This window comes from Sapajus apella, unplaced genomic scaffold, assembly GCF_009761245.1.
Source record: "Sapajus apella isolate SASKATOON/1434 unplaced genomic scaffold, GSC_monkey_1.0 scaffold20, whole genome shotgun sequence".
NCBI classification, from domain to species: domain Eukaryota; kingdom Metazoa; phylum Chordata; class Mammalia; order Primates; family Cebidae; genus Sapajus; species Sapajus apella.
This window is the reverse complement of record NW_022436960.1, coordinates 22,695,752-22,713,158: the sequence shown is the minus strand read 5'-3', so window position 1 is coordinate 22,713,158 and position 17,407 is coordinate 22,695,752. Positions and strand designations below refer to the sequence as shown.

At 38.7% G+C, this 17,407-nt stretch overlaps 1 protein-coding gene across 1 annotated transcript; it reads right to left on the bottom strand.

The window, feature by feature from the left end:
• Positions 1-800: 800 nt before the first annotated feature.
• DIO2 (iodothyronine deiodinase 2) lies at positions 801-15,560 on the bottom strand. Its single transcript, XM_032287729.1, has 2 exons — positions 14,326-15,560; positions 801-6,435 (listed from the first exon to the last, which is right to left on the bottom strand). The coding sequence occupies exons 1-2, from the start codon at positions 14,545-14,547 to the stop codon at positions 6,259-6,261; spliced, it is 399 nt and encodes a 132-aa protein (XP_032143620.1). The 5' UTR covers positions 14,548-15,560; the 3' UTR covers positions 801-6,258.
• Positions 15,561-17,407: the final 1,847 nt, after the last annotated feature.

The window sequence follows — 17,407 nt, the reverse complement described above, 5'->3', positions numbered from 1 at the left end:
CTATGCTGTCTTTACACATTACATTGTACTTAGCACAAGGACCTGCAAAGAATAGAAACTCAACAGATAGTTGTCAAAGTAATGATTTTTTAAAATTTCTATTTGAAATTCTGGAATAGTGTGTAAGATGCTAATATTCATAAAATTATTATGTGTAGGAAATCATGAGTAAGTTCAGAGTCTCAAGAGATACTCATACTTTAAGTTGCCCGTTTTCCAAAAAAAAAAAATGCACGTGTTTAACCATGCTGCAAACATATTCTTTTTCATTAACTGTCCATTGCCTCCATATAACATATTCTTTATACCTCCTCATAGTGAAAGTGCTTGTTAGAAATGTATTCAAATTTATTACACATTAATACATAAACAATCATATAACAAATAATATAGATATATGTATATAGTGTGTGTGTGTGTGTGTGTGTGTGTGTGATTTTAACCAAGTTTCTGGAAAGTATATTAATTGCACTTAGAAAACCCAAGATGTAAATATAACAAAGTAAAAGTTTGCTCCACAGTCTCTTAAACAGACACCTTTCTATGAATTCTGTGTGCAACTTGTTCATGAATATGGAAAGTATCTGAAGATTTTCTTTTTACTTGTCTTGATTTCCTTGAAGACTCTGGCACGCAGCATGAGATTAAAATAATCTGGCATTGCTGGCTACTTTGCCCACAAACACCAAGGAATAAATATTAGAATGATGGATTCTCTTTCCCTTGTCAACCATCAATATGTTCCAGCCTGGGGCAAGGTCTAGGGAGAAATGTTAAAATAAACAAATAGAACCAAAGAGTAGCTTTATTCTTTTATTCAAAGTTTATTAAAATACAGGAACAAATTGTATAAGCACACATACCACTCAGCACCAATATGATAACACCCTTTCTACTGAGAATCTCCAAAGCAGTTCTTTTTCTGCAACTGAGAAGCACATATGAGTAGCATCTGCACACATGCATTCTCACCACATTTACCCAGTACTCTCGGCATCATGTCCCGAATATTCTCCTTGCCAGGGATACAAAGATGGGGAGAGGCCAACTAATGTGACTACATCCAACCACTGACTGAGTCGACAACTCTTTCGTCAGTAGTTATCATCCGCACACTGGTCAACTCTGCACATCTCTGTCTCCCTCTTCGGGTACCCGATTACTTGGGCTAGTGAGTCTGGGGATAATGTGATGCAAAACTAAACAAAACTGGCCAACATTCCCTACCCAATATCATTTAATTGCTTTGGTTATAAAGTACTGGATACTTATTTCTTCACATTCCCCAATGCTAACACACATAAAAACCACACTAACCAGCGACATGGGCCTGGAGAAGTCTTGAGAGAATTTTATTTCCCATCCCCTTCTGTGGGTTTCTTTCATTTGTGTGTTTACCTGTTTGCTTTTTCAGGGGAGGGGGAGAAATGGAGGGTTTGAGCCAAAATAGTGACTTCATTAAACATCTGCTGGGTCTTCGAAGTCTCAGTAAATATTGAATAAACTCCCTGGAGCTCTGCTGTTGCTGCCTAAGACGGGCAGCCAGCCCTGACTTGCATGAGCAGTCTTGTTTGGATATCTGCACATGTTTGCTTTCTATTGGTTCAGACTCACCTTGGAACAGAGAGGGGTCTGTTAAGTCTGAGACCTTGCTTCTGTTGCTTATACACATAGGGCATTAGGAAGTGGCCCGATGTTTTGCTCATCCTAAAGTCACTCAATGACTTGCAGAAGCCTTCAGCCTTCCTTCGTGAGAAGTTTGTTTTCAAATCTTCCCGGATTTGTAGATCAAGCCCTCAGGGCCTCATCTTTCCCAGTTAGCAACTTTCTACCTCTCCCACCCTAGATCCCCTCTTTTCTTAGAGAGCTTCAGGAAATGACTAAGATTGTGCCAATTGCAAAGAGATTGGTACGTAAGCCTCATTCTGGGAGTATATATGAAGAGTGGGTTTGGATTCTAGTTTTGGAGTGAAGAAGGAAGTTGGAATCTAACTATATATATATTAACTCTGATTTTTGGCGATACCATTTAGGAAAAAAAAAAAAAAAGCTCCTAAAATTAAAAGCCTTACTTTCAGTCCCCACTGCTGAGACACATGACATTGGGCATGTTCTGAAAAGCTCTAAATGCTAGTAAAGGTTTTCATTAATCCTTCAGTGGGACAGAAGTCAGGGTCTACATTTTTTCTTTTTCAATGGTCATATGATACTAATTAAGCTTATTTTCCAAACCATCAGTCAGAGTTCAGGTGGAACAAATGTCCAGATCAATCCATCCCCTTTAGGGAATCTGAGGACGCCTTGTAATCCACCTGGGAATTTTCCCAAAGGCATACATATTGTCTTTAACCTGCCCTCTAGTAAGGTAGCACCATCATGTGACCTCACCATATGTCATAATTTTTACTTAAGAACCCAAATAGTAAAATACACTCAGGCAAAATGAAAGACAATAGGCTATTCTTCCCACCTTGATGAAAGAATAAGCACTTCCTGGTTAATGGGAGAATAATTTAACTAGATAGACACTGGGAAGTTGATATTACCAAAAACCAAGGGGACTTCTATAAATGAGTTGAAGACACAGGACCAGAGACCACACATGAAAATAGAAAGTCATGTAACTTAAGTGGCTGTCACTTAGCTTTACAAAGCAGAAACAGTTACTAATCTACCTCTAAGGAGGTCAGTTACATTTTAATAACTGTATGAAACACTTCTAAATTACTGAGCAGACATTTCCATTCATGCCCATTCAAGAAAGTCATTGTTGATCCCACTAGTATTTTCACTAAGCAATAAATAAAGTCAGTTTTTAATAGTTCCAAGACATAAGTCATTCAAACAATAAGGGTTTGAATAAAACCAGATGCTATGATAATATTTAAAATTTCTTGGAAACTATTTTAATAATAGACAAGCTAATGCAGCTTAAAAGGCTAAACTGATAGCTCCGTGTAAACACAGCCTATGGGAGAAACATGATCAGGGACTAAGAAAGATAACTCAGACTTTTATATATGATATAAATATATCATAGATTTATGCTATGATATATAAATAGATACACTTTTCCCTGTGAGAATAAGAATTACAATTCCTCAAAGGAACACATACCTTATAAAACACATGATAGGCACGTGAGTATTGGCAATCTAATAATTTCTCAGCATATCAGCTAAAGCATTGATTTTCCTCTACCTCAAATAATGAGTTCTTGTTAATTTCATAAAAGAATGCATCACAAGAAATCACAAAAATTTATGTTGAGATAAATAGGTTACATAATTATAGGCTTTACCCTGATAACACCAAGACATTCTACATAGTGTAGGATTCCTGAGCTTTGTCCATTCATTTTCTCCATTGGCCCTTCCACAGCCTTTCTTCCAGAAATTCTTACATATTCTATTGAGCATCTTCCTCCCTGATAGCCTGTGTCTTTCTATGTTTCCTTCCTCTGCTTCATTTCTCCATTGGGCTATCCTCAGGGAGAATAGGTCTGCACACATAAACGACCTCTTTCTTTAAAAATATAGCACAACTGGGTGATTTTTCCATCATCCTTTTCCCCAGTCGACTGGCACTGCCTTAGCCAAATCTCATCCCCCCACCGGCTTATCTGACATACTGTTACATCACCGTACACATTGAATAAAGGGGAAGCTTAAGGACAACAGTGTGAATGTGCTGCAACCAGATTTTTTATTTTACTGTTTTAGGGTCCCACGTAAATCTCGACACCGTTTTGAAGATAAAAAAATCAATGAGGGCAGAGACAAGTCTTGAATGTAGAGGTTAACAACCGAGGAATCTGAAATAATTATTCTCAATATGATTTTCCAGCAATTCATTAGAAAACATCACATTTTTGAAATTTGCCTTGTTTCTTTGTGGGTGGTTTTTATAGAATTTAAAACATTAGAAAGCTGATGCTGCCATAAAAAAAAATATTTGTCACAATGGAGCTTTAATATTTACACAACATACCAGCTAGTGATATGACTGATATGTTGCTCCCATTTTAAAATAAGAAAATACTTTTGATTCTTGCACACCTAGTTCCCACTCTTTTCTCATTTCAGACAACTAGTTTAAGAATGCATTTTCAACTTTAGTTTTTTCTATTAATTTATTTTTATTCAGTTATTAATGGAATAAACAAAAGATCCTTTGATTGTACCTTTAAATACAATCATATACTATGATTTTATAATAGTCTCTTATTTATCAAAAAAATATGATACAAAATTGGTTCATCTATTCTTTTGGGGGCTATGATCTTTAAATATTACTGATGGGTAAAACTATAGTGTCCATTTTAAAAAGAAAAAACTATTTTATATATATTAAAATAGCATTATAATCATATACTATAGGGACTTTAGATTACTAAAACTCAACTAATGGAAAAAAGGAAGATCCATGTCCAAATTTAAATGTCAATGGAAATTCCACGATACCGGGGGTTGCCTTATAACAAAGCCTCCAAAATTATTGATCGGAATTATCTATAACTTCCTCTTCTTCTATTTTGCAATGGAAGTAAGCTTGTTTGTTTGCACCTATCCTTCATTATAGTTCACCTACTTTGGGAGGAAATCAAGGCTGTGCTGAATGGCCATGGTACCTACCCCCCACAGCAGCTGAGAATATATATACATCTGCATGTATGTATGTACGTATAATTTCTTCAGCGCAGCATTCAGAGAGAACACTGCTATAGAGACTGAGATTAGGAATGACTTGGCCACATAATAACTGCAGGAATGGAGAGGAAAAGACCAGCATCAGCAGACGCACTGGTTTTCCTTTAACGGTATTATGGGGTGTAATTAACCCACTGAAAATATACATACCACATACATGTTTCAAAAGTAATTATTTCCAACAGAAACCCCTCACAACTACAAATATTTAAGAATTTTTTTTCCTTTCAATCCCTCCTTTCTCCTTCTATCTAGGAACATATGACAAATATATTATTTTTATATGTGTATTCTCTATGCCACCTTTAGCGGCACTGCTGCGTCGTTTTCTGGTCTTGTGTGTGTTTCTGTATTTCTGTGGCTAACAAATGAGTTCTACTCTCTACAGCTTCAAGGTGAAACTCTGTGAATTTTCCAAATCTTTCTGCCTCCTCTTTCCTAGCTTGTCAATTTGATTTCTTTCCTAGCACTCTCTCTACCTGCCTAGGAAGTAACCCTCACATTTCAGATGATCATTCTAACCTCCTCGATGGAGGGATTATTCTTGGTATCTACAAACATACCTGTAAGTTCTGGGCTATGAAGACTGAGAGCACTACACAACTAAAAGCAACATCAGAAACGATTCTAAGGTCTACCCTGACACCAATGTCTAACCACATGGCTGGGTTCAAGGACTTGTTATAAATTTGAGGAATTTCCAATTAGGCTTCATCCATGCCAAATAGAGCAAAGACAATACCCCTTATCTTAACGTAGACAGTAGCTTCCTAATGTAATTATTCTGATAAGTCTTTTCTTCTGGTCTCAAAGCATGCATCCCCTGTATCAGCTCCTTCCCAATGCAGAATGAACACATGCTGAATCAGGGTTTCTTCCTCTCCATCTTGGGATCTTTTCACATAAGGCTTTTCACCAGAAGAGAGGTGATGGGGCTACTACTTAGCCCAATGCCATTTGAGTAGTGAAGAAAGTATGGAGCTGTCAGAGATTCATGTTCTTCTGAAAGGCAGACTCCTGTCTTTCGGTAAGGCAACGGGACTCTGTTGAAATACGGATCCAGTTCTTAATGTCCTTGCCTTTATATGCTTTTTAAAAACAATAAGCTCTCTTAAAAATCATACCTTTATCCAGCTAATCTAGTTTTCTTTCATCTCTTGCTGAAATTCTTCTCCAGCCAATGCCGGACTTCTTGAAGGTTGTAGGAGAAGGGGCCCTTTCCTCCCAGATAAGCAATTTTCTGTCTCTGCACAATGCACACACGTTCAAAGGCTACCCCGTAAGCTACGTTGGCATTATTGTCCATGCAGTCAGCCACAACTCGGCACTGGGGCGGCAAGGAGAAACGCTCCAGAAGCTTCTGGGCTGCTGCACATCGATCTTCCTGGTTCTGGTGCTTCTTCACCTCGAAAGACCAAGAGGAGTCCCCAGGTATCGCCCAGCCATCTGACGGATGAGCCTCATCAATGTAGACCAGCAGGAAGTCAGCCACTGAGGAGAACTCTTCCACCAGTTTGCAGAAGGCTGGCAGCTGGCTCGTGAAAGGAGGTCAAGTAGCTGAGCCAAAGTTGACCACCAGTGGGCGCTCAGGGCTGGCAAAGTCAAGAAGGTGACATGCGGCTCCCTCAGCTATCTTCTCCTGGGGACCATTGCCACTGTTGTCACCTCCTTCTGCACCGGACACATGCACCACACTGGAATTGGGGGCATCCTCACCCAATTTCACCTGATGGTAAAAAACAACAACAACAAAAAAAGGAGAGAACATCACATTAAACACATTGCCACTTCAATTCATGTTAAATAGTTACAATTTGGCTCTAATAGAGTGTGGTATATTCTTCAGAGCATGTGGTAAACATTTATTGATTTGAGTAAAGAGACATCATGGCAGGTAATGTAAAGAATGGCCCAAAAGAAAGTAAAAGTCTTTTTCATTCTGTATAGTCACTGAAGGTAATTATTTTCCTCATTGAAGGCACTGGAGTTAACTCTTTTTATAATTAAGCCGAGGCTGGTATTCTTTCCTATCTTTATTTTGCTGTCAATGCTTAGCATGCATTCTATAACAAATGATTAATTGACTTCATTTTAAAAGTTAGAAGCAAATGGTCTCCTTTAAGATGAATTATCAGGGTCTTGGGACACGGTGCCTCTTTCTGCATTCTGAAACACCAGTCAGGACCTTTATTTCCTTGCACAATACTAAGTCATTTAATCCCAACCAATGGCCAGTGATACCAGTGGGCTCTATTCTTGGCCAGACCTAGAAAACCTGAGGTCTACCATTTATAAGAAGGGTTACTTGCACTTAACCACCTTAGTGATTCAGCTTTTCCATCTGTAAAATGGAGGTAATAATGCCCGTCTTCCACATATGGCAATTGGAAGACAACATGAGCAAAAGAGTTCTTTGTAGACTGTAACTAGGTGGGTGTGTGTTGTCCTTATTAGATGCTACCCCACCATGTGAAACAGAACATAGTCTTTCTTGGGCAATTCTGTGCTTTAAAAATATATATATCCTGAGCAAAGCTTTTCACTCTCCTCAATTTGGCATACTCCCCGGAGGCTTCTACTGCCACTGCTCACGGGGTGGCTCTTACCACTCCAACCTCACAATTTCTATTAAATTAAAAAAAAAAAGGCTACTCCTGAATTCTACTTTAATTTCTCATTTTGCATATGTGCCTGTTTCCCTCTTTTTATCTAGGAAGCCACATTAAAAAGTACTTTTCTACCCCACAATTTATTAACAAGCTCCTCGGAATTATAAAATATTGGGGCAGAAGAGGTAGAGATAAAAATTGTTTCATGTGCTCCCTTTGTGCATGGTTTAAATAGTGGAAAACAGAATGAAGGAAAGTTTGCAGGCTTTGAATCTGTAAACTGATAATTAAAAAGCAGGCAATAATAAAAGAGCCAATTACTTCAGTTTGAATTAATACAATTAGATCTTCTTCAGAATGGCTTAATCAAAGCCAATAACATTAAGGATGACTTACGACAGTACATTGGTTTGTATACACTATCCTTAATATTACAATATACTTCCAACTGGATCGACTTATTTCCCTCACATACATATAGCCACACATAAAACTAGTGTTAATTGAAGTCACGTAGAAGTGAATTGTTAAAGATGTAACAATCCAAACCAATATAATACACTCAAGGGCTTTTGTTCAGAAGCTTCTATCTAATGTTAATGCATAACTCATTTTAACTGTAGAGAAAGAATTAAAGTTCTTTCTCTCCCTTCTGAAAAATCCCAGCAGGGCAGGTTTGAAATAAGCACTATTAGTTTTCTAAGAGAAATCTTACAGTAATAATCTCCCTTCTCAGAAAGGAAGCTGTTGGTGTGACTTAAGTAAGTAAATTTGTTTTAAGTCGCCACCACGGAGAAAGTTATTTTACTTACGCTAACTTTCTCAGTTAGTTTACAAGTGACACTAGATGGAGAAATCAAATAAGCACGTATACCTGGATTCTTTCATATGAACTATGCTAGTCTTGAAGGCATGAAAATATACATCAAAATTAAAGATATACATCTTAAAGGTATTGTAAATCCTTTAATCCATGGGTTCTTTTTGGACTTCTTATTTTTTATTTTTACTTTTATTTTGTAGATCTCGGTAGTGGGTAGCAGTCTCTTCTCTTTAGATCTTTCTCATTTGAAAGAGTAGTAATGATTCCAGGAGGGTTGTTTTAACGATATCATGTGTGCTGTGTGCCCGAACACACTGTGATAAGAAGACCGAAATGCATTCAGATTAGTCTGTCGTAGTGACTTCCTGTTAAGTAAGCAACCCGTACACGTGGGTTCTTGGTAGGTAAAAACATTCATCTGCATTTTGGAATCATTTTTGAACTCTATAAACAATTACGTAGCCTTGATAAATGGGCCTCTAACCCCTTGACTTACCCAAGCAGGCCTGTTGATCCTTTCATTATTTCTGATTATTCAACTGAATAATCTAATCTGATGCTTTTGTCACAGGAGACTCTCCTGTTACCTGAAGTAAATTTTCCTGGAAAGTTAACACACCTCCTCCTTCTTAGAGACAAGGTATACTTCAGCTCCAGAATTCTTTCCAAAACACAGACTAGTTTGCCTTGGGAAATTTAGAGTAAATACCACACTGTCACTCTAAAATAAAAAATTAGGAAAGTTACAAAATCCATAATGCTCTTTATGTGGGGGATTCAGCATTTTGTTAGGATTAGGGTTAGACTGGGAAGTATTTATTTCGCTGAATGAATGAATGCTAATTATTATAATCCTAGCTCAGTGAAGAATTTTACACTTAATGATAACCCTGATCTGCAATGAACGTAACCATATTTGGTGATGGATAAGCTCACTGAAACAGATACATTCAGAAATAAGAATCCTGGAGCCCTCTTATAGAATACTACTGTAATCAACACTCAGTGTTATTGATCTGTCCTTGACTGTTTCATCTGGTCAGTGCACAAAACAAATGTGGTCTATTCTTTTTATTTTGTTGAGCAGCCAGGGTCCCTTCCTGAATATTATAATGCCACAAACGGATATTCTTATTCGTGGAGGTGCCTAGGCAAGAGAAAATGCATAGATAAAATTCATATTATTAATCAAGCTAAGAAGGAAAAACACACACCCACCATCCATAAATCCAAATGTGAGTAGACCAGTAGTCTGCTTTTATAAGCTTCATATACTAGTCATAAAATGTGCCCATCATTCCTAAAAGTTGATGGAGGACTATTTAGCTAAAATAAAGAAAAAAAAACCCTTTTTTAGATATGAAAGTTTCCTTTAAAGAAAATATTCTAAAAGGATATTACTGGTCATTGTCAACTCCCCATTTGGTCACCATAAATTTAAATTCCTAATAGACCAGAGTTTCAAATGGAGAACTTCTTGGTTTGCTGGGTTATGCACCCTGCTGAGACAGGCTGGGAGAATCACCATTGTCTTCAATGATGGAAGATTCTCTGCTCTCCCCAGGAGCAAAGCATTCCTTGACACAGGGCCAAAATGATGAAGAAAATAAAGTTGGTCCCATAATAACATTTAGGCTGCAGGAAAGAAACTCAACAAAAACAAGTTATCCCTCGGTACTCCCAAACTTTGTTTTAATTTCCCACAGTGGCACAGAAAGTCTCCTGGCCACAAGTTACCTATCATCTTAATTTCTCCTTCTTAGAGGGTTTGTGTTTGGTTTTTGTCCTTAATGAGACATATTTGCCAAAGAGGCATTCAAAAGGCATTTTTTACTCTTGCGGAAGAGTAATTAGGTCGGTACCTCTTTCCCTGCCAGCATTAGCCGCTCTAAAGAGAACCCTGCCCAGTATTTAATGCCCAAACACAAGAAGCATCATTTCTACTAATTGGTCTTGAAGTTCCGATGTTCCCAAAGGGTCCCTTTATTTTGCAAGGATCAGAAGGGACACACGTAAAATGTGACATTGTCATCGCTGACTTTTATCTCTCTCATCTGCACCATTACAGTGGTTTTTTCTTATGTTTTTGCAAGCAGCATCCACACAACACCAACAAATTAAACAGGATTTGCATTTTCACAACAGAAGACAACTCTGGGCCAAGTTCAAATGCTGCAATGGACATCTTTATGAATATGAACATGAACGTACATACATAGCATATATAAAAACGTGATTTCCTTGATGATGTTTTGTGTTCAGTGCATGGGCGTAAAGGAAATGCTGCTTTAGCGTGTGGACTGTGAAACCCGGGGCAAAGGGGAAGAAAGAACCATTCATCAAGGAGAAGCAGAAAATAGAGCATATACTACTAACCTTGTTTTTTGCTTTGGCATTTTTTTTTTTCTTTTTCTTTTCTACAGCCTGAGAAAGGTTTGTGGACAATATATCACATAATCTCATAATAGAAAGTAAAGCAAATGATAAAAATGAAGGGGAGGGAGGTGGTAGCAGAATTTTCACACAAACTTCTTGCTATCCAAAGCCCTGGACATGGCTTTATTAACTATCAGGAAGTTTCAAATTCTTTGACATAATGACCAGGCTAAATCAATGTCCTTAGAAACATGGCCAAACAATCATTAAGCAGAGATTTAACCATTTATATTCAGATTGGCCAAATAAATCAGAGTTGAAGAATAGGCTACCTACTCCTTCCTCTGAGCTCAGTTCCCTTTTAGCTATTCTCCTTTTAATTTGTACCTTGAAAATGTAGCTCTAAGCTCTATCATTCCCCAATGTTTTATCCAAATGATGGACAAGCTCTGGCTGTGGCCTGCTTTATGTACTTTTTTGACTGTTTCTCTCTTAAAAGGGCCTTTTTCCATTGTGGAAACTAGTGTCAAAGGCTCGAGGTGAATGAAGAGGAGGAGGAGACTGTTAAAGAGACCCTTTCAAAACCAAAATTATATGTTCAAATGAATATGTTTTCTGTACCTCTGCAATCTTAACCGTGCGGAAGCTAAACTGCCTGTCAGCATCTATACTGTGTGTTTATTTTTACACTTCATTTAGGTAAAAGCCAGGCTCCCAGACAGAGCAGTTTGCTTATTGGTTGCATGTTTTTAGTCTCTGAGCACCAGCACAAGGATATACTGTTCAGATGCAATGACACTGACTAAAGAAACTTAAATAACAAATATCATTTATTCACCTCAGGGTCTCTCATGAGTGTCTATAGACTTTCAATCAAAATTGTGCATAGAACCCATCTCTTATCAAACTCACATTGTCTTTAAATGGTTCTCCATAAAGTTAATTCAAATCCTTTTCAATATTTTAAGAGATTTTTAAAAAGTTTTTTATTTTGTTCTTTCTTTATTTCTGTGTTGCCTCTTGTGGGGTCAAAACACAGGGATAATACTTTTGCCATATTTTCCCTACGTATCTTTCTAGGCATCTGACATGCAGCAACAAGGAGAATTAACAAGGGCAACTCACATGTCTAGTTGTATCACATGGGTACACGCCCCTCTCATCCTGGAAACCTTCGCTTCTGGGGATGGGCAGCTCAAAATAATGCAAGTCAGGATTATGAAATAGTGTGATGCCATCTCAAACAGAACCTCCTACAATGTCTCTAGAAATGACTACACCCAAAGACAGTGGCACAGATGACAAGAGCATTCAGGGAAGTGATTGAACTTGATTGAGAGGTTCTGAGTGACCCTCAAATGCCACCACGGAAAGCACCACCCTTGCTATACTTGAAGGCAGAAAGAGACCATCATTCAGCTCCAGCTGTGTTCATAATGTTTCCATTCATCACACACCCAGTCCAGTCTTGTCTCTGGATATATGGTTCCTGGGATTACTTCTGCACATGGTAGCTATTATATAAATTATCAAAATCAAACGTAATAACACCAGTCGTGAACTTGGTCATTAATCAAATCAGTAGGCAGGAACAAAGAAATATAGAAGATAAATACACAAACCATATGCAAAAAGAAAAAACAAATCACTCATCCTCCCGTTTCCTGGAATAGGAATAACAAAATATTGCAACACAATGGAACATTATACATTAGTGAAAAAAAAAATAAATAAACTTTACTAAAGAGGTATTTGCTTGCTTTTCCATTTTATGTTCAATAAGCTGCTTAATGGGAAAAACAACCTCACTTAATAATTGTGGGTAACATTATAGCCCCCATTGTGTATATGGGAGATGACTTTTTTCATGTTTTTCTTAATGAAACATGACATTTATAAAAGAAATATATGTATGTAAGTAAAATTCTTCCAATAAGTGGTTTTTTTTTATAGGCAAAATGCAGTTGTCTTCCAAACAGTAAGAGTTTAATATACTGAGGTCAAACCACTAATACTTCCATGGTATCTGCTAACACATATGAAATATGATGTTGATGAGGGAATTTCCTAATTAATCGTATGTCTGACATACCCGTGTACTCCCACACCTGCCTCCAAATTGCCTTCCCCTAAAACAAAACATAAAAACTTCCCATTCAATGTGTACATTTGTGGAAATGAGATGATCAATTCAATATCTACTTTTCTAACTCCCCCATTATGCCTCACATGCACAATATACATGAGGTTTTACTGTTAGAGCTTTGAGCATCAATTTATATTCGCATAAAGAAATTTCCATCTACTAATAAGAGCTCTTGCAATTCACATTTTTTAACAACAATAGACACAAATCCTCTTGCGGTTACTATCAATAATAAAGACAGGTGGGGAAACTTCCCTAGTTCACAACAGATATTTTCTTCTTGAACATCTGATTTTCAGAGGAACAATCCTGTCCTGGATTCTTTGTAATTACAAGTTACTTCTTTTCTTTTCCTGGTGCATGATTTTATTTTTCTAGTGTTTATTTATGGAGGACGCATTCACTTCTGCCTCTATTATTTCAAGTTCCCTGTCTCTGGTTCTAAGGGGCTGCCGGCCTGAAGCATACCACTTCACTGAACACCTGGCTTCTATATTCCTCTAAAATCCAGAGGTACAGTTCCTTTTTCTGGCATCTTGGGCAACACTGTTAGAGAAACCAAGATTGTCTGTTTTGATAACTACTTTTGCCAAAATGGTTCATTCTTCTCAAGCCTGGGTGGGGAGTCTGGGGGGACTTTTAGGAGTCATATGGGCATAGCAGGTGGGGGGAACTGACAAAAGACCAGGGCCAAAATCTTCCTCTGTGCCCCTGCAGATCTCAGTTGAAAATACTCTATCAACATCTCCAACCAGCAAAAAGCCTGGAACATCAGTATTTTTCATTTAGACACTGAGATCATCACCTCTGATTTTGAGAGAGCAGCCCCTGGACACTACCTGTGCAGGTAAGGGAGACCACTGCTCTAATGCTCACAACAGCTCTGAGATTTAATGAACCCCAGACCCATCATCTCATTCTAGGGCCACTTAGTTTATTTTTGAGAAACGAAGTAAAAGAGGCTTCCCTTGCAAATGCTGAATTTCTGACAGCCAGTTTTCAGATTTTTCTTTTGCAAGTTGCTATCTAGTAACTCAGGACTCACTGCCTGAAAATTGCTTCCAAAGGGTTCAAATTGGAATCACTGTAGAGGAGGTGGCACACAGTTGCTTGCTTTCATTAACTCTTACCTCTACCAGAAACCAAGCAGCTACGATGCCAAATCACACTTGCTATGACCGTTTTGTTATCTTGTCAACTCTCTGAGAGTTTTAAGTAGCATTTCTCTTTTTTGCTTTTCAGTACCCACCCCTCAAACACACTTCCTCAGTGCACCTCACACAGCCTCCTCCCACCAAGCAAAAAATCAAAATTCTAGTTTATGGCAAGAGCAGAATCAATGCAGTGGTCTCTCTTCCCCATCATTTTCTCACTTTTCCCAAGTTATTGTACCAGCACTCTACTCCATAGCCACAGTAAGATATTAATAACCCTTGGTAGAAAGACTCCTTATTAGGTCACACAGAATCATTACGGTTTAACAGCTGTCTCCCGATCTAACCTGTGCAACAGGCGTGGAAAGTAAACTTAGAGGCTCAGTGGGCAGCCCCACAAATAGGGCTTCACAGCTTTCACCCCAATGCTCCCGTTGGCCTCTGGTCCCCAGCACGTGAGCCCCTGCCCCTGTAGACCGAAGGAGAAGTCATTCTCAGCTCAGCTCACCTGTTTGTAGGCATCGAGGAGGAAGCTCTTCCAGACGCAGCGCAGTCCCTCTGAGGTCAGCATGCGCCGCCACTCTCCGCGAGTGGACTTGGAGCGGCTCAGCAGCAGCACCACGTGCTTGAGCAGAATGACCGAGTCATAGAGCGCCAGGAAGAGGCAGTTGGAGAAAAAAACTGGCAGAATTTGCAGTGTGATCAGCAAGTCTACGCTGAGGATGCCCATCTTCTCTGCCTCCTGAGTCAGTTCCCTTGTGCGCTCTGGCTCCCCTTCACCCTCTTATTTAAAAGGGGGGTGGTGATAAAGGGGGGTGGGGGAGGTAAGGGGAAAGGTTGGGGGTGGGGGTAGAAGGGGGGGAAAAAACTAAATTAAAAGGAAGCCCAAGTTGTCTCCTCTTTCAAAGAAGCAGAAATGGCAAGACCAACTCCAGTCTCTCCAGCCCAGCAGTTGGAGTGTGCCCATCAATTCATTCAATTCGGAGCTGCTGCTTTTTTTTTTTTTTTTTTTTTTTCAGGATTTAAGATGTTAAAAAAAAAAAAAAAAAAAAACCACTGGCGTACCCGTCCCTAATCCAGTTACCCCTGTCAGAGTCCGTTAAAGACAGGCAGTTCTACTTTCATTTCCAAGCACCTATGAGACTGTGGCAGAGATTTTAAACTTTTCTTTAGCCTTTCATTGTCTCTTTAAACGTAGCCTGTTTCTTTCTTGAAATGCCAGAGTTGTTTTTTAAATGTGCTTTAAGGGTAGCTTTTTTTTTCTTGCTTTACTCCGTTTTACACACACTTTCTGTGTCTCTCGTTCTCCCAGTCTCACTCTCTCCTTCCCCAGGACCGACCGACTCCTCTTTTTTCTCAGTCTCTGTCTTTCCTTCCTGCTATCTGTCTGTGGTGCAAAGCGCCTCTCTCTGCAGCCCAGTGAGTCTCCCTGAAGCCTTTTATACATTCCCTGGCTAATTGCTGCAATAGAGAAATGAAAGCCTAATCTTGGTAAAGATCTTGACGTCATTGAGAAACAGGGCTTTACTTTGGCCAGGACTGCAGTGAATAGAAAAGCAAAACTCGACAACTTTTTTTTTTTTTTTTTTTTTTAGAAGGGGTGGGGGAGAGACAGTGGAATTTTGCTTTGTGATTTAAAGAGAGAGAGAAAAACTAATACCCTTGACAGCTTTCAGGAAATGCTTCCAAACTTTGGGAAAAGTAATTTAATATAATGTGTTGATTGACATGGCCAACACTCTCTCTTCCGATTATCATTATCATTAATTTCTGAGGGATTTTGGAAAGAAAGGATCCTGGAAGGCAGGTAGAAAAGAGAAAGAGTTATCACAGGTGGTCTTAGCTCTGTTTCTTAGAACATGTGAACATTTATATACAATCTTTATATCTTTATACCATGACTCCAACTCTTCATAAGATATGTGACCTAGGTCCTTTAAATTTTTTGAGTCATGATCTTATTTAAGAAAATGCAAAGTGAGTTGTAGGTGGAAAACTTTTAAACTATTTCAGTACCATCACAGCATTTCTTTAAAGCTTCTTGCAGAAACTTGAATACAGGTTTCTTTTTAGTTTTACCCAAGCTTCCAATGAAAAAAAAAGAGCTAGGTGACATTCATTTAGCTTCATTTAGCAGATAAAATTAAAACTTTCCATTGAATAACATTGAGATGCCATAAGGCTGAGAAATTATTTATGTTTCACCTCTTCTGTTAGCATAATCCCTAAGAGACCCGATACTTCAAGAAATTTTTCTTTTTGTTTGAAAAAAAAATTTAATTAAATGTATAGGGGGGTTAAGAGCAGACTGAATTGGTTCAAAGTGCCACATTGACCATTGTTCAATGACTTGTCTTTCCCATGAGTCTTTAGGACAGGTATTTAGGCAGACAATGCTTCGGCAGAATGCCATGACCCCTGCCTTATTCTACTTTTTCTCTCGGTGTTACCGAACACATCACCTCTAGGAATTATGTTTTCTTGGAAGGTGTAGCAAGCACAGTCTTTGGGGTGGGGTATAAAATTGTAACTGAAAATTAATTAGCTGAGTTTTCTATGTTGCCAGAGCTCTCATTAAGCATAAGCTAAGCAGTAGGTGCAAGCTTGTGGTTAGTATATTGCTGTATTTTTTTCCATGTGGCTAAAACCTTCATGATCACAGAAATAATTTAAAAGTCTGGACAGGAGTCATTAATTTGTAGGCCTGTGAGCTGAATTCTGTATATTAATGCATCTTGTTTGGTTGGCAGGTTGCTTTTTGCCTTTAAAAAAATAATCAAAAGAGAATATCTTTAGGTTCTGTGAGACAGAGATTCTTGTCCACTTTGTTTACTGCTACCTCTCCAGCACCTAGAACCAAGCTTGGCACACAATAAGCTCAATGAGGATGTTCTGAATGAATGAATGAATGAACAGGGCATCTAGTGGGCCTCTGCATTGCTCTACACTAGGGGGCGCCATTCACATACAATATGAAGTGAACGGGGTGCCCTGGCATTGTAAAACGTGGTGGCCTTGCGCAATGCCCTCTCTTGTGACACAACCCTCAGCATTCCCTACAAATTCTTTCATTTTTATCCCTAGTTTGGCCTCTGATGAGTTTTGAATTTGCATCTCATGGATTAAATTGTTATAGACTTCGAAGCTTAGAAAAATAAACTATAGAGAAAAATTATATTTTCCCTATGACTAGCAATAATGTTAGCAAAAGAATATTACTAATATAGACAATGTACATTTACTGCATGTATCTTCTCAAACCGCTCAATGTTCTTATGGGAAAAAAGAAAGAACAAAGGCAGGGAGGTGACAACGCGGTTTTTTTTTGTTTTGTTTTGTTTTTTTTTTTGAGACAGTCTTGCTCCGTCGCCAGGCACCAGGCTGGAGTGAAGTGGTGCGATCTCAGCTCACTGCAACCTCCTCCTCCTGGGCTCAAGCAATTCTCCTGCCTCAGCCTCCCGAGTAGCTGGGACTACAGTCCCGCGCCACCACTCCCAGCTAATTTTTGTATTTTTAGTAGAGACGGGGTTTCACCATGTTGGCCAGGATGATCTCGATCTCTTGACCTCATGATCTGCCCGCCTCTGCCT